This window comes from Mytilus trossulus, chromosome 6 (genome assembly GCF_036588685.1).
Source record: "Mytilus trossulus isolate FHL-02 chromosome 6, PNRI_Mtr1.1.1.hap1, whole genome shotgun sequence".
Taxonomy (NCBI): Eukaryota; Metazoa; Mollusca; class Bivalvia; order Mytilida; family Mytilidae; genus Mytilus; species Mytilus trossulus.
In genome coordinates this window covers 87,402,687-87,430,665 of record NC_086378.1, presented here as the reverse complement: position 1 = coordinate 87,430,665, position 27,979 = coordinate 87,402,687, and the positions used below count along the sequence as shown (strand labels likewise).

The following is a 27,979-nucleotide window of genomic DNA, read 5'->3' as shown; positions in this document are numbered from 1 at the left end:
CCAGTCAACATTGTCATGCTGATGACAATCTTAATCACTATGGATATTTTAAATTTTACGACTAGCAAAACTGGCACAGCAGTTGGAGGCAAAGCGTATCAGCCGCATATTATGCAAACATGAAATTCAGACAAATTACACGAATTCAGTTACTGTCTATAAATAAGCACTAAACATGAGACGCAATGAGAAGCACATCATGTTTACTGTTACGTGTAATATTTGCAACCGAAAATATGTTCTCTTAAATTCTAAAAAAAATCATCTACATGTATATCTCAGTGAAAGGATCTTAGATCTAGCTGAATTAATCATGATTCAGTCAAATTGATTCCAAATTAATTGGTGTCAATTCGAGTCAAATATTTAAAATCGATTTTATTTCCTTGTCACTTGATGCTATATCTACATCAATATATATGTTCCTGCTTGATGTAAAATTGATTTTTTAATATACATTACAATTTGTTGTAGGTAGCTAATTTTATATCACGTTACAGACCATAGTACACATTTTCCGGAAATCCATTTGGGTTGCCCGGTTTTAGTTTTGTATTTTTATAAATTTTTCGTCTTTAATTTTTGAAATTTTATTATTATATTTCATTATCGTAGAGTGTCATTAAAAGATTAAAGTATACAAAAGAATGTCTCATGACAATTTTATTTTGTTTAATAAGACCACGTTAATTTAGCATCTCCATAGCAACGTTGTAAATGGACGGCCATTTGTTTTCGAAATGAAGCGCTCCAAATGATCTTCTGACAGGACAAAACTAAATAACTAAGCGATAAAATGGCAACACAAACTCAAACATTACGAAAGCCTGGATTTCAGCCAGCACGGAGACACGACTATCTGTATGGTTAGTTGTTTAAGTTGTAGAATGTGGTTGAATATGCGATAACCGAAGAAAAACAAAACAAAAAAACACTACAAAACAGCATTCTTTTTAACTTTAAAACATGTATAGGACCTTTTACTTTATGTGTAGGGTTTATTCGTTGTAAAGGTTAGTTTATATTAGTTCTAGGTTAGGTTCAACATAGTCCAAATAATTATGATGTCTGGAAAGGCTATTTAAGTATTTTACTTTTTTTCTTGGACGCCTTCCTCTAACGTCGGATGAAAAAAAGTAAGTAAAATAGCCTTGCCAGACGTCATAATTATTTGGACTAGGTTCAACTAGTGTTTTGATTTTTTTTATGGTTGTAAGGCGGAAGGGTTAGTTTAACCCTCTTATTCTGTATTCTGTAGGTGTCGCTGTTGACACTGGATTGTCTCCCTTGTAATTTTTGAAATCTCGCGTGTATATATATATCACTCTGGTAAACCACTCACTTGTACTTTAAAATATATAATTTTAGGTGGCAACTGCGCTTAACATCATTTGACAAAATTTAAAAATATATACATTTATTAATTAAGGGAAAAATAATATTTCATTAATCAAAACGGTGCGACTCGCAAATAAAGTCACCCAACAAACGCATTAGTGTTTCATTAGAGACAGAGACATTGTCGTTTTTTTCCATTGACAATAAAAGTTCCAAATCAATATGCAACGATCCTGTGTTAAAGTATATCTCATGTATAAGTTTTTGTCTTGCCTCTTCGTAGTTTTCACAAAATAATAAATAATGTTCCACAGTTTCTAATTGACCACAATCACACTTGGGGTCAATATTTTGATTGATTTTGTTTAGGTAATTTTTTAAATAATATCCGGATCTTAAATTTCTAATAATTTTTGCTGTTTTATGATCTGGATAATCAAATGTTGATTTATTGCTGACAGTCTGATGAAAATTGTAATAAAATCTTCCTGTATCACTGTTATCCCATCTATATTGCCACTTTTTATTTACTAAAATTCTTGCTGCTGTTTTAATATCTTGTACAGCTTCTTTTGGAATTTGATTTGCTTCTTTGGCTGCCTCTTTAGCTAGTTTATCAGCTATTTCATTTCCTCTAACATCTGCATATCCTGGGGTCCAATCAAAATTAATTTTTATACCATGATGTTTTTGTATTGATTTAATAAGTGAGATAATTTCATGTGAAGTGGATCTGTGATTTACGATTTTCCAATTTAAAGTTAAAATTCCTATGGCTGACTGACTGTCCGAAAATATTTTTACTTCTTCTATAATGGTTTTATTTTCAATTCTGCTAACATAATCTAATACCAATTTTATTGCAACAAGCTCTGCCAAAAGAATTGAACACCTTTTTGAAACGGGTTGTTTCAGTTCAATTTCTTTATTTTGGAAAATTACAATTGCACCCTCTTGCTGCTGACCATTTTTCACATGCCAGAAAATACGACAGCTTTTGTCTGTGACGTAACGACAAAATGACCGTTACATTTGGGAACCATCAGAGAAAAAAATAACACTATTTAATCATTGGTCTTTTAAATGAAAGAGATACAGCATTGATGAGAAGCTTGTATAAATTTAGCCATGGACATGTGTGTCCCTCCGGCACTGCAGGTTTGGACATATGTGTCCCTCTGGCAGCAAGAGGGTCAAAGTTTGGAATTCTTTGACAGGGGTAGGAATGCCCTTCAATGTCATGTGTTAACCTGTCATTTCTGGTTTTCAATAGTGTCAAAATTGTTGAAATTACCATGATTTCTCTGAGGTCTCTAATACTTATTGTTTAATACCATTATTTTTGGGAAAAAATTAACCTGATTAGTAAAAATTAGTCAATCTTTTTATTGTCTTTAGGAAGTGTACATTTAAATTTATTGTCATGCACCCATATTGAGGGGGGATAGGACCTATATCGGGACTTCGGGATCGGGAATTTTTAAGCTCAGGATTTTGGGATTGACCCTTTCAGGATTCTGGAATTATTTTTTTTGGATTTAGGGACCTCAGGATTTCGTATTTTTAAGGCTGGGATTTCGGGATTTGGTGTTTTTAAGTTCGGTATCAGGACCCCTCCTATCCCTCCTCCATATTGGCAAGAATTTTTACTGCATTTCATCATTCAACTGAACCATAATCCTTTTGAACATTTCAACAGGGATCGATATCCCTATATAGTAAACAGGGGCTGTCATCTCAAATCTTATTCCAAAGAATGAAGAACTTTTCTGTGTTTAGTCTTATGAACTTGGTAGGATAATTTCCCTTATTGCATAATCACACTAATGAGAATTATTTAGCTTTCTCCTCTTGCTGTTGTAGTATATTAAAGGCCATTTCATTAGGAGGTGTTACTTTTACCCGTCTAATATAAAGCATGCACCTCCTGAATTCATTGAATTTGTTAACAAGTGCCCCCTACAAATAGGAAAGTACCAGTCAATGTGAAAGATAATGATGATGGTCTAAACCCCTGGTAGTATATATGACTTTTTAACTTGTCAAAAGTTTTATGATTCATGTTAATGCTTTACCTTTTCAGATCCTTTACATGTGGTAGCCAGTGAACGAGATCATGCAAGAGCCACGTTTAAATCGCACACCAGCACTGACAGGGTTGTAAGTACTTTATTTATGTTTACAGAGATTTAAGTTGGACAATAATATATCCATCTTAACATTAAACAAGAATGTGTCCAAAGTACACGGATGCCCCACTTGCACTATAATTTTCCATGTTCAATGGACCATGAAATTGGGTAAAAAATATAATGTGGCATTAAAATTAGAAAGATCATGCCATAGGCAGGGGCGTAGCTAGGTTCTTTGTCAACTGTAGGCACCAATCGGCAGGGGGTCTGGGGGCCAATTAGGGCCACCAGTAGGTCCAGGGCTGAGCCCTGGTAGGGGGTTCAGGGGGGCCCCGACGGAAAACGTTTTTCAGCGTTTTAGCTGCAAAATTTCATGTACAAAATGTTAAATTTACTGGTTGTTTAATCAAGAAAATTATAATGTACATTATGAAAAGTTCGAATAATTATGAATAATTTACCATAACATCTGACTGGTGAATTAAATATAAACACAGTATAATCGGAAATATATTAAAAAAATATATTTACAATATGCATTGCCCCAGCGTAGATCAGCGTATCCCTCTAATTAAGCAGTACAACCTGTTTGGTATTTTCATATCTCTGATTTTAATTTAATTAACAGTACATATTGACGAGCATTCCTTACAAAAAATAGGCACGTAAACAATGATATTACTTTATAATTAAACTATCCTTTTGGCTAGACATCAACCATCAATCTTTTGATTCTTAAACCTTCACCGAAGCCATACAATAGTCGATGCCTTATGCAAAAGTTCTGTTCTGTTCATACTATCGTAACATAATTCAAGAAATTCATATTTCTTTATATCCTCTACTTTAAAATCCCTATCTGCTTAGGAATTTGAAAATTGTGGTCATCAACGCAGATTGGAGAGTTCCCAAAATTACTGGAAACTAGTTGATTGATTGATTTTCATAAATATTTATGCGAGTTCAGGATTTTAATAAATATTTATGCAAGTTCAGGATAATTTTTTTTTTTTTAAATAAATACAACAGGGATCTTGGTCCTATAATAAGTGTCGTACGGGACGAAGGTCTAGAAATTTTAAGATGCCATGCTTTGCAATTGGAAAATGATGGCTTTATATTGGAAAGGAACAGAAATTTTGCCTTTCAGTAGACCAACTACGAACTCATCAAAGAGTAGCATTCTCTCTACAGCTAGGCGTCGGATTTAATGTCCCCATTCTAACCAGACGTGACTGTGTATTTATACATCCTGCACAGCCAAACAGACGAACAACATTGGCAAGGGTTTTATTGTAGGTCGGGTGAAGACAAAGTGGAAAGCTAGTTGAAAATAAACAACAACTAATTAAAAAATCATGTGTTTAAATTGGGCTTCATTCAAGTTTTTATTGACAGAAGTGAAACTATCTGAACCAAAGTTCTTGTTTAGTTTCTATAGAAGTACGTAAAATCATATAAAACATTGAATTCTATCCAATATTCCATTCACTAAGGACGAGAGACTAGTGTACAAATGATATTCGATGAAAGACTTTTGACAACTTCACTGGCTTTCATCTACAGATAACGTTGTTTATAATGTTTTTTAATAAAAAAATTATTTGTGCAAAAATTATGTGTAGGCACGTGCCTATAGTGCCTAACGGCAGCTACGCCCCTGATAGGGAACATGTGTACTAAGTTTCAAGTTGATTGGACTTAAGCATCATCAAAAAATACCTTGACCAAAAACTTAATCCTGAAACTAAAACTTTCAATTTCTATGTTCAGTGGACCGTGAAATTGGGGCCAAAAGTCTAATTTGGCTTAAAAATTAGAAAGATCATATCAAAAGGAACATGTGTACTAAGTTTCAAGTTGATTGGACTTCAGCTTCATCAAAAACTTAAACCTGAGGCAGGACAGACCGACGAACGGACAGACAGACGGACAAACGGACGCACAGACCAGAAAACATAATGCCCCTCTACTATCGTAGGTGGGGCATATAAATCAAAGCAAGGAGTAGAAGATTTTTCCGATAGAAGAAAAAGAAAGAAATGTCTTTAATACAAATGTTTAGAAACAGATTTAAGAACAAGCACAAATGCAGATAAATGTGCTATCTTTCTTACATAAAATAAATTGATATCATACGCTTGTAAGAAAACTTATTAGTATTTGTTTAGGAATAGAGTACTAGTAGAGACTGTAGTTTTGTAAATTATAAATAGCAATTTTATACAATCATAATACATTTACCAAAGAAAAAGAGTCCACAAAATATATATATATTTTTTTTATTAGAAAAGAGTCCCTTTGTACCCTACTATGTTCAGTGAACTACGACACCACCCAAGATTTCAGATGAGGTTGGATGTTACAGATCCTGTTCCTAAATTTATTTCAAGACAATGGAGAGGATATCAGAACCAAGCAAGAGAAGCCATGATTAGGCATACAACGTAAGGATGCTTTAAAATACAAATTGAAATACCATGAGTTAAGCCTCCCAATGAAATAGAAAGACCCTCATAAATATTTGTATAATATAAAAAAAAAAGTGTTCTAGGGGTATTTTAGCAACATGTAATTTTGATGCAATTGTTTTTTCCTCATCCTATTCAAAACTTATGAAACAAGGTTTTATAACAAAATTATATTTACCATGATGCTATGAATTTGAACAACACAATAATTTTTATGGTGCCAGAATATGATTTGTAATTCATTTGGAGAACTTTGAAAAAGCTAAAAATGAGAAAAACTAGATAATTGGAAGGTTTAAAAACAAAGAAGACCAAAATTGAAGTCTATAATTACTACAAATTATCATTTTTATTTGCCAAGAAATATGAACTTCAACTATATATCCTTAATTATACTGAAATACACCAAAATTACTATTGATATCATATGTTTTATTCTTTATTTATTTCAGATTTAACTTTGATCCGTCTGTTCAAGTTCCTGCAAAAGCATATTCCTCAGCAGATGTAGGAGGAGCAGATAGATATAAATTCTTTAAAAGGTACGACTTATTGGTGTATGATGAAGAGCAGCGTCTTTTTATTTCAAATGAAAGTTAGTCTGTGTACCTGAAATAAGAAAGCCTTCACTAAAAATGAGAAAAAATAAATTTGCTTATGAAAAAGAAAGTTAAGTGACAATGAATTTAAGTTATGCAATGATCTTAATCATCAGATTTTAACATGTAAACAAATTGTTTTTTGTTTTTTTTCCAGGCCGATTATTCCATTTTTACAACAAATACCACCAGAAGTATTACTAGCCACAGCCAGACAAGATCCATTGGCAGCACAAGAACAACTACGAGTAGAGAGGGCACCTACACCACCTACTAAAAACATGATGACACAAACAGACTATAGGGACTCTGAGGCACAAACAGATCCTTATACACCAGAATATGTTGTCAGACCTGGGTCAGCACCAGAGTTACTCACATTGGCAACTCTCAGCTATGGTATGTAGCTAATAATGGATTACACTTATTAGAAGACAGGTCAATGGTTGAAATTTGTATCTGCTGAATCAATATAATGTATTCACTACAATACTAGTCAGAATAAATTAATAAGAATCTCAACATGTTCAGCATTTTGAATTTCTTCTGAAAAGTGCTGTCAGTCCAATAAACTTGACTGAATTATCAGATCAATTATCCACTATTGTTCAGAAGGCCTTTTGGAACCAATAATATTTTCTGCTTTTAACTTATTTAAAGTGAAAATGCTGATCATGCATTGTGTTATTTTTTTTTATATAAAGAATACATTTACAATACACGAACCACAATTTCTGAGGAACAGTAAACAATGTGTTATATATTATTTCCTGTTGATTTTATTTAGGAAGGGGATTACCAGCTGGATTGGCTGAGGTAGAGATGATAGAGAGGGCTAGAGCCAAACGAGCATGGGAGGCAACTCTTCCTCCACTAAGTGATGTCTCACAGTTAGACAAAAGAAGGAAGATGATGGACGAGATGGAAAGAAAAGAATGGACATTGAGAGAACAAGAAATAGAAAAGTAATTATTGTTCTACAGTATTATGATTTATTAAACATTCTTGTGATCTATGTTGTTGACTATTTGACTACATAATAACATCATGATTAGAAAACTAAATCAGCTCAATTCAACTAACAATTAAAAAAAAAATAGTTGTCAAACTTGCAAAGTCAGAGTCAATTAAGTTATAAGGTTTTCATTTTTTAGACACTTGTAGTTATAATTAATTATTATTATACTTTTTTAGACTCCAGGAAGCAAGATTAGAGGTTTTGAAACAGCTGTTGAAAAAGAGAGAAGAAAATCATGCAGAACTGAATATAAAGAGATTAGATAAATTATGGTAAGAGATGTGAAAGCTGTTAGAGCCTTTTAGAAAATGAAGAAAAATGGATATGAATTATGATTAGAAAAATTATCAAAGGATAAAGCTTGTATTGGCTCAAATAAAATATATTTTAGGTTTTCATCTTCCTCCAACAGAAATATTGGTATGAAACAAGGCTTCCAAAATGGTCATATATTCCGGTCATTTGTGTAATGTCCGATAAAAGACCAGCTGGGCAAAGCATGAAACGGTCATCTACTTTTTAGTTTCAAAGGCTTTTTCGGTCATTTTAACATAAATTCACGATCTTTTTGACTCAACCTTTTGCCTTTAACAGCCATACATTTCCGGTCATAAAAGCGACATGATGATTAATTACTATCAAAACAACCCCTACTTCAATACCTTCTAATTTTAATCAAGGCTAATTAGTTGTTGTACAGATGAAAACTACCTGTTCAGGTGACAGGTAAACTATTTTCAGTACCGGATATCGTATAAATTTATCGGTCCATTCACAATTATTTTCGTACATTTCAGCAGTTTGTATCTAATTGATTTAGTCTAAAAGATCAAATTTATAATAAATACATTAATAAACTTGATTTGATGAAACATTTAAAAAGGTTTTACAAAAAAAATCGTCAGAACTACGTTGTATGAACAAGAACGTGTGTGCATGTGCACAGGTGGGAAATTCAATTATGCATCCTACATTTCTTAAAAAATGCTAAAACTATCATTGATACCTGTATCTAACGTTCATTTTAAATATTTTGTTGAAGAAATAATGTGGAAAGAGCTTCTTCGCTCAGTCGTGCTATGTAAACGTACACGGATTTTACGTATCCGTTGATGGTCCATGTTTTACCATTGTCAAGTCAACATCCGCTTTTGAAAAATGTGACTTTAAAAACGAAAATAAAGTTCTAGACAACGTCATTTTTCACAAATAAAGAGTCTAATGCAGATATGAGCACGCTGATATGCACACTTTGAATGATGCAATGCCAATTTTAACAGTTTATGTCAGAACATCAAATTCATATCAAAGTAAAGTTTAATAGCGTTTTTAATCTAATGTCATTCATTGGGATGGCCATCTGATTACCATAATTGTCTTTTGTGACTTAGTCTGAGGGATTAAAATTCGGATCAGATATAAAATGTCCGGCTGGCTCAGAAAAATTTTGGAAGCCTTGGTATGAAAGCAGGAATTCTAGATTTTTTTTGTCTATAAATGGAATTTTTAAGCAATATTTAGCAATGCTATGATGGTGAAATAGAGTTCCTATTATATTCAGTTACCTGTTGTCATTTAGATTTCTTTTATAGCAAGTACATGTACATTAAAAAATTAGTAGATTATGATTGAATACTTTTCAGGTCAAAGAAACAGAAGGAAAAAGAGGCCAAAATAAAGAAAATAAGAAATGAACACATAAAAAGTAAGCACTTTATATCATCACTTATTTATGCATGTGAGCAAATCTTTAGTTTGATTTTTATTCAGGACAGGGATGAAAGCAAAAAGTTTTGACTTTGAATCAGAACTTTCTATTCAGTCTGGTTTGAGGAAAAAAAGTTGGAATCATTCAGCTTGAAAGAAATTCTTCATTTGTGATTTGAATTTTTGACTACTTATTCCAAGTGGCACATCTGAGGGAGGGCTGCCATTCTGTTATCATATCGACAACCAGTCAGAACAGATATCATAAACTGTTATAGCTTTAACATGGTACATTTATCAAATTTTGTCTATAAATATTTCAAAGAGGCACACAGAAATAACTGATGAGAAACATGATTTAATTGTATTCATACAGCTAGGACACTTAATGTATGTAACAAGTCTCCAAAAATAGATGAAAATTACTAAAACCTTTTCTTAATGCTAATTTTGATGACCAGTGACTACTTTTTTGCAGCCATAAGAAAGCTGACTGGTAAAAGAGCTAAAGTTGAAGGAAAACTGGAGAGGAGAGATGTGATTCAGGATTTCTCTAATTATGGTTCCCAAACCTATGCACCACTAACAAGAATAGGAATGTTCTTAGACAGGGGATCAGAACAATTTGTTGTCAAGAGTAAACATCTCAGTACATATCAAGGTAAGTTTGTTATTTTCTAAATGGTACCAGTAATGACCATGCAATATTTCACGAAATTCTTTGTATAAGCATTAAATGTAGACTAGAAATACTGGTAGAAATCCTTGGTTGTAAACATCATTTTCCCCCAAATATTTAAAAACTTCTTCAGTTAAGAATTATATAGTATAGTTTCAGTACACATACATTTCTATATCAATCTTATTAAGTATTTATAGATTCAGCACTTTAATTATTGTTATACTATTATAATTTCTGCTTATTTAGGTCTTCTAGAATTAGAGGCATCACTACCAGACTTTGTAACAAACCCCAGAATTAAAGCTCCTAAACCTAGAACTGGGGTGAAAGCTGGATTTATCAAGAGGAAAGACAGACAGGAAAATGAACTCAAAGATATGTATCAAGTGAGTGGAAAGGATATTTTGGATTACATTAACCATCAAATGCAAACAAAATTAAAACAAAAGGTTAAATAATTTCGTGCCACCGACACGCTTTTCTGGATTATCTAATTACTAGCAAAATTCTATATATCTATAATTATAATGTTTTTCTTATTTTAAACCTGTATAAGAAATTTAACAATGAAACATACATCTCAACATTATCATTGGGAAAAAATTAAATAAAATGAATGAAAAAAGTTGAATTCACCATTTTTTTTATAGCTTGATCAATAAAGTACAAACCAAAATTATATGCAATCTTTAGTGTATTGACATTTTCATTGTGTTTATCTTTAGACTATAAAGTATGAACAAACCAAAGGAGAAGATCAACCTAAACCACTGAAGTTTCTACAGAAGATTGAGAAACCAATTCCTAGACCTCCTACTCCATCTGTGGATGTTCCTTCTGAGGTAAGAACAATAAGTCTGTATTTAGTAAGTTCACTTTGATTTACAAATTATGTGTTCAAAACAAATAGGTTTATAAGGGGAGATTACTCAGATTATATTGTTTAATAAAAGAATACTCGATTTACTTTCCTGTGGGTATTTTACAGAAGCTATATTCTCTATTTTATTGCATAATTTAATAATATAGTTGAGTTATTTAAAATTCTAACAAAATATGAAATCTTCACAACTCGTAACTTATAAGCATTGTGTAGTCCTATAATAGGTATCTTGAAGACAGTTTTTATGCTATATTTTTTTCTCTGTTGTTTAGGAAGAAGAAGAAAGGGAACTTGCTACCATATTCCTGCAACAAGTTATCAGAGGAAGAGCTATACAGAACATGGTAAATTTATTTATAGTGAAACAGTCATGAAATTGATATAATTTTGTTCTACAAATTTAATAAAAAAAAAAAATAAGATATGAATTATAACTCAATTTCCAAATGTGTGTGCTAATTTCTTGAAATAATATTAGAAAATTATTATGTTAATTGGTTGGTTGATTTATGGAGTTTATAACACATCATACACATACTATGACTATGCCAAGAACAGAACAACTTTTCCAAAATAATCTTTTTCATTAGAAATTTAATACCATATCATTGTTCTATCTTGTATTTTTGTAGATATTTGAGGGTAAAGAAAAGAGAATGGAACTAATTAAGGAATTAAGAAGTACTCATGCCTTACAAGATGCTGAACATGCAATGAAACTACAGGAGAAACAGGCTACATTGGCTCTACAAAGACAGAGAAGGCTACATGAACACAAGGTAACTTACAGACAGCTACTCTGGCTCTGGACAAAAAATGACAAAATTTCCAAGTCAGAAATCTTGAATAACTGATGTAAATTTCACTCAATTGAAAGTAGTTTTGATAACTTATGTAAAGATATTCCACTTTTGTGTATAAACATACAAAGGCTTAAAATTCATTAGAAAAATAGTTACAATATAAAGTATATTCAATTATATGTAAATTGAATATTGAAATTCATCCTGAATAATTATGAAACATCAGTTTGATTACAGTTATATTGACAATAATATTGAAATTTATAGTGAATGTAATATTTTCCTTATCCTCATAAAATATGAATATGGTAATGTAAACCAAAGTTTTTTCATAGCCTCATGATGAGAGTTACTTCCCCTTATTATTCACATTTACTGCAGGATGTATGGTGGGAATCTGGCTCTGTTTATCATGTAATCTTTTCTCTGTCATGGTTGTCTTGAAAATTTACCTTTTAATTAAAATTTCGCATGCAATCTCATTTATTATTAATTTACAATCTGTCTTAATGATTAAGGACTTTTTTTTTATCCAATAAACACTATCATCATCTTCTTGTAAAACACTACATTATTTATGTATTTGTTGTGTACAATGTGTTTGTGAAAGATTTAATATTTTGGAGAATGTTTTTTTGTTTAGGAATTCTTGGTTGATGAAGCACTTAGTCAGATGGAGGGAGCCAGTCTTGGGGATATGGCTGATTTCTTAAGTAAAGAATTGATAAGACTTCAGGAGGAGAGAAGAATACATGCTTTCTCAATGTTAGCAGAAAGGCAAAGAAGAATAAGGGAAGCTGAAGAAAGTGGGCGTCGCCAAGTAGAAGAGAGACGAAGGAGAGAGGAGGATGAAATTTTCAAACAGGTAAATTTCAGTTAAAAGAATATTTGTATTTATATGTAGAACTAAAATTACAAACAATTATCCCATATATAAAGATATATATGATTTGGAAAATAATGTATAATTACCATGCTGCATTATTGATTTATATACAAAAATCTCCTTTTCTTTGGAAATAGTCATCCTGTTAAAAAACTATCTATAGTTACCAAGTATGCAGAAAGATTAACACATTTTTGACACAAACCACAGCATTAAATTCTGTGATTATTACCTTTATTAACTCTTTGCTGCTAGTTAGTTTAAATTCTAATGTACCCATTTTTAAGGTGGATGGTATACTGCAAAACTTTAGTCGGTACCTTCATCTGTAATTTCCCTTGCAAGTTATACAACTTCTGTACTTTGTTATTAAATGCTGATTGTTTTTAACTTCTTCTCAAAGTCCTGGTGATATAGATAACTAAGAAGAAACTGAATTGTATCATTTTAAATTACAGGTTGTTAAAGTACACCAGAACAGCGTTCAGACTTATCTAGAGGACATAATCATGGGATCAGTAGATAACACTGCAGATTTACAGGCCAGATCAGAAATCATGGAGACTGCAGACAAGATTAATGATATCGCTTATGATATTGAAGACAAGTAAGTATAGACAGCTTTGGTCATGGAGACCATTGGAATGGCCAACGATTTTATACCTAATTTGGGTAGCACATCCAAAAAATAATTTTATCACACTTTTCTGAGGAACTACTAAATAAAATGACTTCATATTTGGTCAGTGGCTTAGCATTAATTTGTTGTAAGGTGTGAGCAAATAGTTTCATCCCACCTTTTTGTTTTGAATAATATAGAGGACAAGAAAAAACAGAAAGCAGGAACATTTTCTGTTTATTTGAATTGTAATTTCTGAATTTTTTATATTGTGAAGCCATTATTTACACTACACTATTAACTGTGTAATTACTAAAATGAAGTTACATGTTGAACAATTCTTTACCTTCTGTTCACCCTGAATGATTTTTATTAACCAAAAATATGGGGGGAGGAATAATGTGGCTTAATTATCAAAAATAAAACCCCATTTTAAAATTTTTAATCATACCAGAAGAATTGGTTAGAATCAGGAAAAGAAAGCAGTTCTTACAAAAATTACAATAGAAGTGAATTGCCAATGAGACGACCAGAGACCAAATGAACAGTTAATGTACATTATATACTTTTTTTTATGAAAGGAGACTGCAGTTGCATTTGTAAAAAGTATTAGTACATCTCATACATATTTTACTCTTTTTATTTCAGGAGAACTCAATTAGATTCTGAAGAAATAGTAGCTGATCTTGTACATTGCTTCCTGATACCAGAGGTACAAAAAACCACAATGAGAGAAAAAGGTAATTAAAAATCAAAATTAGAATTTTGATAATGAAAAAAAACACTTAAGTTAATACAAGGTTTCAAATGAAATTTGACATGTAGATTTTTATAAATGACACATGCTGCTGAACAAAATTAAACTTATATAATTCTTGAATCTTAGCTGGAACAAAAAATATTTCTCTGTTGCTGTAACAAATTCTCATTTATTGCTTGTTGGAAGACTTCCCTCCAGTGGATAGAAATGACATTAAGGGTTTTTGAAAGGAAATAATAAAATACCACTAAATTGCAAACTCTTGATTAAACTGCAACCTTTATTGGTCAATATGTTCATACAGCTTTTCCTGCAGTACCTCTATTTTTTATCATGACTGAATACTTTATAACTTTAAGTGTTAATTCTAAGGTCAAAAGCTATCCTTTGGTCCCAAACTTTTTTATTGATATTCTAATGTTTGACAATATTCTTAGGTTATCATGATAATTTTAAGGATGATGTTTTGATGACATCATTATAAGATATCATACTGAAAGGTTTTTAATGTTATTGTTGAAAACAAAAAATATATAGAAATGTATTAAACTCATTATTATCACAGTAAAACTAAAATTAAAATTATATTGTAACAAAAATATATCTGATTTCTTGTTTCTTTTACAGTAAAAAGATCACAAAGAAAATATCTGATAGCAGCACACAATGAAATCAACAAAGATGCTGAGAACACAATCAGTATGAATGCTAAGGCACCAAAATCAGAACAGCCAAAATAAGAAGAAAAATTAATAAGCTAGATGGGCTTTCTGACTGTTTAGTCTATTTAACAATCTAAATGAAAATTGTTAACAAAAATGAAAAATCTACAGAAATTAAGATGTGAAGAGTACATGTGCTTGCATGAGGAATTATTTGAAGTATGAGAGAGTATAGGTGTAGTATTTCTCTGTGATATGCACTGCCTGTATATCGTTAATCATGTGTCTTATCATGAAAAAAATGTCATCTATTTGTAAAACTACATTCCAAAAGTTTTTGTTACTTTTTATTTATTTTTCATGCTTATTTGTTTTTACTTGTTGTGGTCAGAGGACTTGAAATATCAATAGATGACTTTGAAATAAGGTTTACCAAGGTCAAAGTGTGATGCTGCCACATTTATAAGTTCTGTACTTTCCTAGCTTATTCTTAATTCTGCAACAGACAATATTTCTCTAATGGGAATTAATTTATTTTTATGGGTACCAATTTTTGCGGATAAAGAAAAAAATGTACTTTTGCAGATATTTTATTTCATTGTTTTTTTTGTAATTTGTTAAAACATGTAAGTTCATGTTTCACCTGTACCCACAATAATTGGTATCCCACAAGAAATAAGATATCCACAGTATCAAGTTATCTAACAAAAGTTATTTTAAAAGTTCTCTTTTGAATAATTGTATATCAGAAAAGATAATATGTGTTATATATACTGGAGATAATACCAGGTTTTAAGGGAGATAACTCTAGATATTTTTAAATTGTTCATGAAAAGACTTAAATTTTATCTGTGATATTTATTTATAGATTTATGTAAATAAAGTGAAATATATATTTCTGGTTCTTTATAAAGCCATGAGAAGTTTTGATCATGAGAATAAAGAATTACATACTTTGTTTGTATCATCTTTACATAAGCAGTTTTGTTTTAAGATTTTATTAAATATGTTCCTACCAAACAGTTTTTGTTGAGCCTGCAACTGCCGTGGCGAAGCTTTATATTTTAGAAGGTGGAAGACCTGGGTGTATACTTTGTATATAGATGTGTCATGTTAGGAAGATTCCACCAGGCACATGTCCATTGTTCTTGACCTCCTTTTCAGGGTTCAGTGATTTCTTGAAATAAATGTAAAGATTTTTTGTATTGTTAATTTCTCTCTTTTTACAAATGATAGGATAACTATATTTGGTTTGTGTGTACCTTGCAAGATCCTCATTCCTGTTAGACAGCTTTCACTTGACCTCGACCTCGTTTCATGGATCAATGAACAAGGTTAAGTTTTGGTGGTCAGGTCCATATCTCAGAGACTTTAACTTAAAGTTTAAGCAATATGTCTAGTATGTTTAGTATATGGAAGGAATGTAAGGTGTACATGTCCATCTGGCAGGTATCATCTGACCTTGACCTCATTTTCATGTTCAGTGGTTATAGTTAAGTTTTTGTGTTTTGGTCTGTTTTCTTATACTGTATGCAATAGGTATATTTGTTTAAGGGCCAGCTGAAAGATGCCTCCGGGTGCGGGAATTTCTCGCTACATTGAAGACCTGTTGGTGACCTTCTGCTGTTGTTTTTTTATTTGGTCGGGTTGTTGTCTCTTTGACAAATTCCCCATTTCCATTGTCAATTTTATACTATATTTGCTGTATGGAATTATTGTAAGGTGTTAATGTATAGCTGGCAGGTCAAGTTCAGATGACACCAGTCTGGTGTCATCTGAACTTGACCTCATTTTCATGGTTCAGTGGTCAAGATTAAGTTTGTCTTTTTTTCAAATACTATATATAATAGGTGAACTATAATTGGTGTATGACAATATTTTATAATGTACATGTCAGTCTCATGTTTTATTTGACCATGACCTCATTTTCACAGTTCATTGCTCAGTAGTAAGTTTTTTTGTGTTTTGGTCTGCTTTACTTAAAACTAGAAGCAAAAGGTCAACTATCTTTGTTGTATGGAAGCATTGTAAGCTGTACATGTCTGCCTGCATGGTTCATCTGACCTTGACCTCATTTTCATGGTTCATTGGTTAATGTTTAGTTTTCTTGGTTAAGTCTGTTTCCTAGATACTATAACCAATAGGGCAACTATATTTAGTGTATTGAATGATTGTAAGGTGTACAAGGTATTTCTTGTTTGGATTATATGACCTTGACCTTTACTTCCTAAGTTCCTAGATAATGTTAAGTTTATGTGATAGTTATACTAAACTATTTTTATAAAGCTTAATATTTCAGAAAGTAGAAATGCCTGAATTCATCAAAGCTTGTAAGCAGATGCATTTTTGTCTAGTATATGTACTGTTCTTAGTCTTATTTTCATGGTTCAGAAAAAGTATAGTTTATTCCATGTGAAATACTTGACTTCAACCACGTTTCATGTACTGTAAATTCAGAAATTATTGCGAGGTTTTTATTATTGCGAATAATGCGACTGAGTTGTAAACGCAATAATTAAAACTCGCATTGTGTAATATTTTAACTGAATTAAGCATGACTTTTTCTCAAAATCATAAAAATTAAAATCGCATTCAAGTGTAAAATGACAAAATCGCAATAATAAATGCACGCAATAATTTCTGAATTTACAGTATGCCTTCTAAATCATGGCTTCTGCTGAAACATTGACTAATGAGTTAATGACTTATCAGGAGCCTGTAAATAAACTCATCATAGATACCAGGATTGAAATTTTGTATATACACCAGATGCACTTTTCGTCTAAAAGGACTCATCAGTGACGCTCAATCAATAAATGTTAAAAAGGCCAAATAAAGGACGAAGTTGAAGAGCATTGAGGACCACAAATTCCTAAAAGTTTTTTCCAAATAATTAAGGGATTGTCATTTTATATTTAAGATAATAACCAAAAAAATGCAAAATTGCTTTAAAGTTACCAACTCAGGGTCAGCAACCCAACAAAGGGTTTTTCTCATTACTTGTCTGTAAACTTTTACAAAGATCTACTCTTCTAAAACTACTGAGCCAAATTTAATCAAACTTGACCTAAATTACCCTTAGGGTATCTAGTTTTAAAAAAATGTCCCAAGATGGCTGGTGTGGCTCAATATAGAACATGGGGGTAATATGCAGTATTTGGGACATATCTCTGAAACTAAAGCATTTGAGCAAATCTGACTGGGGTAAACATGTATATCAGGTCAAAACCTATCTGCCCTGAATTTTTTAGATGCATCAGACAACCTGTTGTTGGGTTGCTTTCTATGAATTGGTAATTTTTTGGAAATTTTGCGGTTTTTGTTATTATCTTGAATATTATAACAGATAGAGATAAACTGTAAACAGCAAAAACAAAACCAAAGTTATGGTGGAAGTAAGCTCTACAAATAAGTAAGCATGACCAAAATTTTCAATTGAATCATTCAGGAGTTATTGCCCTTTAAAGTCATCTTTTTAATTTTTTTTGTTAATTTATGTTATGTTTTACAAAAATCTTCTCCTCTGAAACTACTGGGCCTAATCATTAAAGATATATTTGATGTATGGAGATAATTTTACTATGTTCATGCCAGTTTGGCAGGTTTAATTTGACATTGACCTCAGTTTCGCAGTTCAATGCTCAATGACAAGTTTTTAGGCTTTGTTATGCTTTTCTTCAACTATAAGCTATAGGTCAACTACTGATATACTTGTTTTATGGAATGATTTTGAAGTTTATGTCTGTATGGCAGGTATCATCTGACATTGATCTCATATTCATGGTTCAATGGTCCATGTTAAGTTTTCATGGTTGAGTTTACCTCCAAGAAACTATAATCAATATGTCTACTATATTTAATGCATAGATTAATTGTAAGGTGTACAGGTCTGTCTGGCAGGTATCTCATTTTTATTGGTCAATGTTATGTTTTCCTGTTGATTTTTTCTGCGTAACCTTAGAATGGTAAAAATGACACCATAAAAATTCAAACTTGATCTGTGTTTTATGTTATAAGCATTGTGTGGAAGTTTCATAATATTTGGATGAGGCAAACTAAAGTAAAAGAACAGAAACCAATTTTGAAAAATACTGAGCGACAGACAGACAAGGGTAAAACTTAATGCACCCTCTGCTATGGCAAGGGCAAAACAACTCTGGTCTTTCAAACATAAATGTGCTACATGTCATACAAATAGTCTTAAGTCCATTTAGAAATATATATATTATTTATTTGATAAAATAGAGTAAGAAGACCCTCGTCCATTTTGAGTAAAATCTGATAAAATATTTTTAATGTCCTGCACTTCCTTGACATTTTTAGGAGGCTCCGTAGCTGAAGTCTTAGATATTTTCTCTTTCACATGTGTAGGTATTAAAGGTTGAGGATTTCGCCAAACTGTTGGCATTAAACAGGTTCCAGCTGGTCGAATCATCTGAAAAATAATATAAACAGATTTAATATACTTCAAAATACATTTTAGTTACTGGTATTTAAGAAAACGATTTACGAAAAGTAATATTTATACTAAGTGAGTGCCATTTTTCTATGTATTGTGTGTCCAACTGCCTGCAAAAATAAGAAGAAAAGAAAGAACATTTTTCATGAAAACAAAACGTTTTGTATGACAACACTTAAATTTAGCAACTGAATATATATAACAAAAGAGTCAAAACCTTCAAGTTTTAAAGTGAGTAATCCTTTTTGTTAAATTAATTTTGCTGAAATGTGATGAAAGTTAGCAGGATTAAAGAGGGACTATTTTATAACATTCTAGAGATGTATACCATTCAGTTCTAATATGACCTCTGGAAAACACCATTGTTGTCTGAAACCTGACCCCCCAGACTTACCGCCAATTCAGGTTCAGGTTTCATGCTATATAATTCTGATCTTATTTCATTGTATATAACTTCTCCATGGTCCTTTTTAATGTGTGTCATTAAGTTATGTTTGTTTGAGTAACTCCTCTCACAGTTTTCAACAGGACAGAACTTTCTCTACAAATATAAAACATTTGACCTTTACTTGGTATATATCTTAGTATTGTTATTATTTAAGGAACTTGTTGATGTCAGATCTAAATGCTTGCTACTTCTATCCAAAGTTATGGTAGGTTAATATATATGAGCTATAAACATCTGTGCTGTTAATCACCACGAGTCCATGACCATCAAATGTTTTTGTTTTTGTTTTCTTGTGTTGTTGGGCTTGATTGAAGTCTTTTGATCATATTCCTTACTGCTCACTAATGTAAGCTATGGTTCTGAAAAGGTTACTGTTAAAGTTGTTAAGGTATGTAAACAGGTTTCAGATATATACAGCTTTTTAGATGTTTGATTGCATTGCAAAACGATTGTTCAGCACTAATTTTAAAAGAAAGATTATTTCAGGAAAAGGGATTTTTATGCTCTGATGAAAGTAACTTACTTCTTCGTATGATTCATCGTCATGTTTCCTGGCTATATGATGTTCAAGAGTCACAGAACTGGCAAATCGCTTTGTACATCCAGGCTCTGGGCAAAATAAGTCATTCTACAACATAATAAATAATACATACAGCATGAACAGTGATTAACCTTTTCAGGCAAGGTTTGCATCTGGATCTATACTTAATAAATATGTACTACTTTCCAGTATGTTATTTTTTAACCTGACTGGACTGGTGGTGTTACATCTTACAAAGTCTATCGAAATTAGTTTTGCAAAGAATTCCTAAGCTAGGAGAGGTGCAGTTAGGTTGGTTTTTTTTGCTCATGTGTAGAGGTCTCACTGTGACTTTGAGACGAAGAACAGCAATAAAAGTGCTATTCCTTGCTTTTTGTGTTTCTTTTGGTTGTGCATATACTATTTTGTGTAAGAATAAAGTATAACAAGAATGTGTCCATAGTACACGGATGCCCCACTCGCACTATCATTTTCTATGTTCAGTGGACATTGGGGTAAAAACTTTCATTTGGCATATATTAGAAAGATCATATCGGGAAAATGTGTACTAAGTTTCAAGTTGATTGGACTGCAACTTCACCAAAAACTACCATGATTAAAAACTTTAACCTCTGAAGCGGGACGAACAGACGGACAGATGAACGAACAGACAGACAGACGGATGGAGGCACAGACCAGAAAGCATAATGCCCCTGAGGCCCTTTACTATTGTAGGTGGGGCATAAAAAAAACAAGATAACCTGATGACCCAATGATACACTATTTCACAGTCTTCTCGCTTAACCACAGGCCCACCAGCCCAGGCTTGTAAAATTGCTGTTGGGCCAATAAAGTTTATCCAAAATTTATTTCAAGTAGAGATTTGGGCATGTGGATTCAAAAGTTTATACTGAAAGACTGTATTTCATTGTTATTTGTAAGAATCTTACATCTGTAAAATCTAAATCATCAAAGTCTGTGTCTTCATCCTCATCGTCCTCAGATATTGACACTGAATCATCAGAATCCATTATCCAATCAAGATCAACAAACTCCAATATATTATTATCACTTTTTCTCTTCTTTAACTCTCCATTTGGCATGAATGAGTTTGATTTTCTTTTTCTTGTCCTTTCTGTTCTCTTATGAGGATTATCATGAAAATATTTATTCATCTCAAATAATTTCTTACAGATTTCTACGATCCTTTTTAATCTTCTAGGCTTCATATTTAATTTTAAACATCCATTCATTAGTTGATCATAATTACGTGCATCCAATTTCTGCATAGAGTCAAGGTAATTTGCATAATTTGTTTTATGTCCTGATTTTAATTCATGACAAATATAATCTACATCGCTGTCATCTAATTTAAAAACTTTAATTTTACAATCCTTAATTTCATGTCCTTCTACAATCCATTTCTCTCTTTCAGGTTTTATTTCAGATCCAGTTTCATTAACAGTACCTTCTTCATTCACTGGACTTTCACCCTGTGAGACAAGTTTTTGGAATGCGTCAGATTTGACATTATCACAGACATTCTGCATAGAATCTGATTCGATCACAGAATTTGTTTCTTTTTTTACTTTTGAAGTTAAAAGATTAGTTTTCTTGGGAAATTTCCATTCACAAAATTTTCTTTTCAGTTGAAAAGGTTGAGTTTTTTTCTTGGCATGATCAATTTTAACATTGCTTTTTTCACCCAGTTTTCTGTTGCTGTCCAGTAATGTTCTATTTTGAGGAAAATCAGTTTTGTCAGACGCTTTCCAATTTTTCTCCTTAACTTTTATAGAGGAAAACTTTTTTGTTTTAAAATCTGAATGCGACACTTCACTGTGCTCTACATGAGTATAATCATCTGTATCGTCAGAATCATCGAAGATTTCATCTTTTACTTGTTTTTTATCATTAGTATAAAGATCATGTGACAGGACATGATCATCATTATCAATTGGTATCACTTTGTCATGTGATCGAACATCATCATCACTATCAATTGATATCACTTTGTCATGTGACTTTAGTGTTTTTGTACTTTCAGTTTTTACATTATTGAGTTTTGAGGTATTATGTGAAATTCTACTTCCATTATCTGACTTTTCATTATCGTCATCAATATCTAAATCTATTATGTCATCAGAGTATCTTTTCTTATTATGTAGATTCACTGGAATGTCCTTGGAATGACCTTCTATATTATGCTTGTCTTTGAGATTCTCACCGGTATCTATCACAATAATATCATCGTTATATACATTTGTGCTATGAGAGTTTTGGGGATCTACATCTATTTCTATTATATCATGATGTACATTTTTACTGATATCGTTTTCACTTTGACTTCTGTCAAGTTTGACATGGTTCTTGTTAGTGCTACCAATATCCAGTTCTATAATATCATCATCATAATCATCATCATCATCTGTGTCATGAATTGGATTTTCGAAATGACTCTTTTTTGTTTCATCTAAAAACAAACTTTGGGACTGTTTTCTTCCACTGTTATCCACTTTTAAGTCAAAACCATCTTCATATAAAGAATTGCTAGTGTTTTTGAATTTTTTATTGGTTTTATTTCCTTCAATATTAGGCAATGGACCATATGGCTTTTTACTGAAAGTTTCTTTCTTTTCCTCTTTTCCTCTTTTCTGTTCACTACTACTTGAGCATTTGGGAGGGGATTTACTTTGTTTATCATTTATTTTTTGCTTTTTCTCTCTTTGTTTGACAGATTTGTCAGCTGGAGGAACACTTTGTTTGAAGACTTTGTTAGCCGGAGGTACACTTTGTTTGACAAATTTTTCATCCAGAGGTACATTTTGTTTGAAGAAGTGGTTAACCAGAGGTACACTAAAACTCCTTTTCAAGGCACTATTACTACTACTACTAGGAATGTTCAAACATATTTGAGATTTGGAATCTTCAATTAGACATTTTTGAGACTTGGAATCTTTGTTAAAACGCTTTTGAGACTTGGAATCTTTGTTAAAACTCTTTTGAGACTTTGGATCTTTTTTTATACTGGTAGATCCACCTTCCAGTGTATCACAGATTACATCAGATGACCTCTGAATCTTACTGTTTCTATCTTCTACAACATTCAAACCACTGTCAATGAAATTTTCTGAAATTTCAGATAAGAAGTCACTTGTCACCAAGTGCGAATCTGGTATTGAAATACAGCTCCCTATTTCCTCTTCTTTCCAAGTATGAACCTTTTTTCCCTCGGTTTGGGATGTTTTTTTCATGTTCAACTTCTTTGAAGACTTTGCTGACCCAATTTTACCGGTTTTAGTTTTTCCGTTTTTGTCTATTTCCTGTTTCACATTTTCAGTCAGAACCATTTCTTCATTAATAGGTTCTGACTTCATAGTTCTTTCAATTGTTTGATCCTCTGTGGAAATGTTTAAGCTTCTTTTTATAGAATCATCACCAAATTCTTCCCAATAACTTTCAACTTTTATGACATCCTTTCTGTCTATTTCGTCTTCAGTTGGTTCTGCTGAAGTGTTTAACTCACTTGGAAACGCATCACAACTTAAAACAGCATAATCATCTAGATCATTGTCTTCATGGTAAATTATCTCTCCTTCTGGACTCTCTAAATTATCTTCTACATTTTCTGGACAGGCTGGTGAGTAGTTGGGATTTGGTTTACCATACAAAAACACCAAATCTCCTATGTCAGCTTCAACATCTTTTGGTTTAATATTTTCAGATATTGATTTTTGTAATTCATTTCTTGTTTGTTTAATATTTTCAGTTATTGATTTTTGCAATGCATCATTTGTTGGTTTAATCTTTTCTAATATAGGAATATCAGATTCAGAATCCATTGATTTTTGCAATACATCACTTGTTGATTTAATCCTTTTTAATACAGGAATATCCCTTTCAGAATCCATAGATTTTTCACCCTCGTCTTCCTTGATCTCTGATCGAGTTTCAACATCATCAATAAATATACAACACCCAAAATGAAAATCATGAAATAAAACTCCGCTATTCAACATTCGACTTTTAACATTGTTGATATCAACGATAAAATCTCCATATGCATTTTTGATTTCACGACATACATAAGAAACATCACACTGTTTCTCATCTTTGCACAGTTTCCCGTATTTATGTTTGTCGAAATCTCTTGGAGCATTATAGAACGCACAATTCTCACAAAACGATACAAAATAATCACCAGATGAGACGATTATTCTTGTGACCTCATAAACTTCTACAAAGAAGTTCCTGATTTCCTGAAAACTATTTTCATGGATACGTTCATTATTGTGCATCCCTTGTTTGTCCCCAATCTTCTCGTTTGGTGAGCTCTTTATAATCCACAAAGCACCATAACCATCCTACAAATACAAAATTAATTCTAATTACATTTTACATAAAAAATTCTAGCTATTTATTGCTGAATATTAGCCTCCTTTTTGACAGAAATGAAGTGCTTTTATTTTTATGAATCTTGTAAAATTTGTGTGTGCTAAAATATTTAGGGAATTGAAATATCAAATATCTAGATGTTAGACCAAATGTGAATTAAGGTGGTACCTAACACTACAGGGAGGTAACTCTGTAAAGTCAGCTAAACGTTTTAATTACGTTGTGTTGTAAAGGGAATATTAGGCTTCTCACTGATTAAAATTGGTGTTTGTCAAATTGCTATATAACCAGTGTAATTTTTCTGACAAAACGTTGGTTCTAAATTTTTGAAATTTTTACTATATATTATTGTTAAAGGGTCAAAGTAAATACATTGTCAAAATTTTATGAAAATTAAGAGAGCCAAATTAGTTCTAGTGAAAGTGTTGGGTACCACCTTAATATATGTAATAATGATGATTACAGTAACTGCATTTATGGTTCTGTCTTGAATCAAAGGTATACCATGTATATTATTTATATGAGATAATAAAGATAAATATATGTACCGATTATCAGGTAATCTGCATGATGATATTGTAAAATATCAGCTGCGAGACATAATATGAAGCTTTTTGTCGAGTGAGCGTAGCGAACGAGTTCAAAAAGCCTTCATATTATGTCAAGCAGCTGATATTTTACAATATCAATATGCAGATAATTTGATAATCGATTTATTGGGCTATATTTGTATGTTTCGGAAGTGTTTTCTTTGTTTCACCAGCACTCAAAAGATGACTTGATAAGTTCGGGTCAAAGTTATTAACGTCGGTTCAAACATTATGACGTCGCTGATAAGTACGGGTCAAAGTTATTAAGGCCGGGTCAACGTATTTGACGTCACAAAGACATGATACGGAATAGTATTAAGAGCTGAACAGAGTGATATAGACAGTGGGACGACCGATAAGTCGGTTTATACAAGAACAGATATTTAATATTTCAACTCAATGTGAAAATGTGTTACAAAATCATAGGGTGATGTTGTGTATGACATGATGCCCATCAATTAAAACAATAAATATTTTGTGTTAACAAACCAAAAATATTATAAATGGACCGGAACTGAGAGGCATTGGTTAAACAATCATCATTAAATGAGATAGAATCACAAATTTCATTGACTTCTATATAACTCAGAATCAAAAAACAAATATATGACTTAGTTAAAATTGACTTATGTTTAATAGGTCATATCAAAAAGAATTTTAAAATCCCTATCTGTCTTCTTGTTAATTTCATGTCTTCATTTTTGTTCTGTTATTTACTATTTGTATGTAATGAAAAAGATGTTCTAAGTTTTAAAACTTGTGTCTAATCCTATTGTCAATGTTTTTGGACAATAAAATATGTTTCAACTATCTGTCTTCTATTCCATTATACAAATGTAATAAATAAGTAACAGGTTCTGTGATGTATATCAATTATCAACCATAGGTACAGCAGGTAAAATAGTGAAGGTTGAACAAGTACAGTAAAATGAAGAAAAAAAATGTGTAAAATTATTTTTGTGATTATCAAAAAGCATTAAAAACAATTGTACCACTTCCAAATCACTTAACAAATGTGGTGCATGTATAGATTATAGAAATGAAATACATTGAATAACATGTTATAATACCTCTCTTTTTATACTGTGATCTATATGAAATTCTTTAACATGTTGTTTTCTGGCCTCCTGGCTAGCAAATAATCTTTCACAATGTCTGTACTGACATTTCTTGTATTCAAATACCAGTTGTTTCTTGGTATGATGGTCAGTCACATGGTTTCTAAGCAGACGGGCACATGTGAATGTCTCAGTACAGTTCCCAAACTTACATGGATAAAGCTGGAAATATAATGGTGATTATTAAAATGTATTTATCATTCCAGGAGTTAAACAATTCACGGATAACGTTAGTAGGGTGACTTAGAATTTAAAAATTCAACAAAATACAAATTTTAGGCACTTCTAAGTTTTATAAGAGTATAATGAAAGAATAACATTAACAAATCTTGAAAAACAATGTGACTTTATCTCAACATTTATATTATCTTCAGCATGTCATTCAATAGCTCTAGAATGCTAAGATAAAATTTCTACTAACTTTATGCTGTTGAAGGGAATGGTTGATTCAGGCTTGCTTCTGGTTTTAAAAATTTCCTGGTTTGCTGTTCTGGGCTCTAAACAGTCATATTTAGGGCAATATTTATACATTTTTTAACATGTTATAGCTGTAGTATATTTGAATCAAATTTCTGAAAATTTTACACTGTTCAGAGGATTGGTGATCTTATAGGCTAGAATTTAATTTAAATTTTCTGGTTTGACATTTAAGATTTGGAGTTATGGGACTTTTAACAGTCATATTAAAGGCTAAGCATATCCTATAGCAAGTTTCTCCATCAGGGTAATTTCACTAACTTCTTATTTGGTGACTTCTGAATATTCAATTTTTATCTCCCAAAAATTTCATTGAACCTTGAAATTTGGGTAAAGCCTCAAGTTGGCAAATATCCACAACGTTTACATGATTATGAATATTTGTACAAAGTTTTCAGTTAATATGACCACAACTTCATAACTACCTTTACAGAAGACTATTAACTGGATGCAGGCCGAATGAACACACTGATCAGATAATATTATACCCCTACTATTGTGGACAGGGCATAAAAAAATACATTAAAACTTAGGTAAAGTCCTATAACTCTGGAATGACAAATCAGAAAATTAAGAAAATTCTTTCAAGACTCAATTAATATCCATTCTGACTACTTGTTAATTATGACACCTTTAACTAAATGATAACCCCATTTAACTAAATGATAACCCCATTTAACATTACATGTTTAAACTTACTTAATTATGACACCTTTAACTAAATGATAACCCCATTTAACATTACATGTTTAAACTTACTTTTTCCTGTACAACTGGAATGCAATAGTAGTTGAAGTGTTCAGTGTGACAGGTGAACTGGAAATATGGTCCGGTCAAGTTAGGTAGAGGATGGTGTTCTAGAATGGCATGCCTAGCTAGTGTTTGACCATTTGGAAAGGTAGCTGTGGTCATCTTTTCTCTCAAACAGGTGTTACAAACAAATAAAATACTTTTATTCTGAAAAATAAACAAAAATTTATATATTGCAAAATCTGCATCATACTTTTGACTACATCTGGCAAATGAATAAGTTTAAAAATGACTTTCTTTTTATTACTGCCCAGAATTGAAACAGGGGATGTTTTGCAACTTCACTGAATACATGCATACACGGAATAAGGATAACTAACTGTATGTAAAGGTAAAAAAAATTAAAAGAAGAATATGTTTTAAGAAGTCATCTGATTCTTCTTTTTCAAACTGATTTATTTCTGTTTCACGAACTTTTTGTACTACTGTTTGATAAATAGCTGAACCTTTGACTGATATTATACAATCAAAAGCAAAAACATCCTGGTAAAGACAAGACAATAATTCATTATTGTGCTGAACGAATAATGTTCTTGTCATAACCAGGATGCTGTTATCTTTAGTAGTTAGGATTTATGACGTTTTGAGACAGACTCATAAACAAG

General features: G+C 31.7%; 2 protein-coding genes across 2 annotated transcripts in view; one reads left to right on the top strand and one right to left on the bottom strand.

The window, feature by feature from the left end:
* The first annotated feature begins 616 nt into the window (after positions 1-616).
* LOC134722116 (cilia- and flagella-associated protein 91-like) lies at positions 617-15,516 on the top strand. The gene is made up of 17 exons (XM_063585640.1): positions 617-866; positions 3,422-3,498; positions 5,760-5,917; positions 6,394-6,483; positions 6,698-6,939; positions 7,328-7,505; positions 7,735-7,830; positions 9,202-9,263; positions 9,744-9,926; positions 10,194-10,333; positions 10,673-10,789; positions 11,103-11,174; positions 11,463-11,609; positions 12,277-12,498; positions 12,978-13,126; positions 13,787-13,878; positions 14,526-15,516. Exons 1-17 carry the CDS (start codon positions 797-799, stop codon positions 14,636-14,638), a joined length of 2,208 nt encoding a protein of 735 aa, XP_063441710.1. The 5' UTR covers positions 617-796; the 3' UTR covers positions 14,639-15,516.
* A 3,253-nt stretch (positions 15,517-18,769) lies between these two features.
* The window catches only part of LOC134722115 (uncharacterized), a 33,264-nt gene continuing 24,054 nt past the window's right edge, over positions 18,770-27,979 (bottom strand). Inside the window, exons 5-10 of the mRNA XM_063585639.1 lie at positions 27,324-27,521; positions 26,040-26,249; positions 20,938-24,348; positions 19,991-20,095; positions 19,414-19,560; positions 18,770-18,995 (exon numbers count right to left, since the gene is read on the bottom strand). Coding sequence (XP_063441709.1) covers positions 18,786-18,995; positions 19,414-19,560; positions 19,991-20,095; positions 20,938-24,348; positions 26,040-26,249; positions 27,324-27,521 — 4,281 coding nt within the window. The 3' untranslated portion in view covers positions 18,770-18,785. The remainder of the gene's footprint in view (positions 18,996-19,413; positions 19,561-19,990; positions 20,096-20,937; positions 24,349-26,039; positions 26,250-27,323; positions 27,522-27,979) is intronic.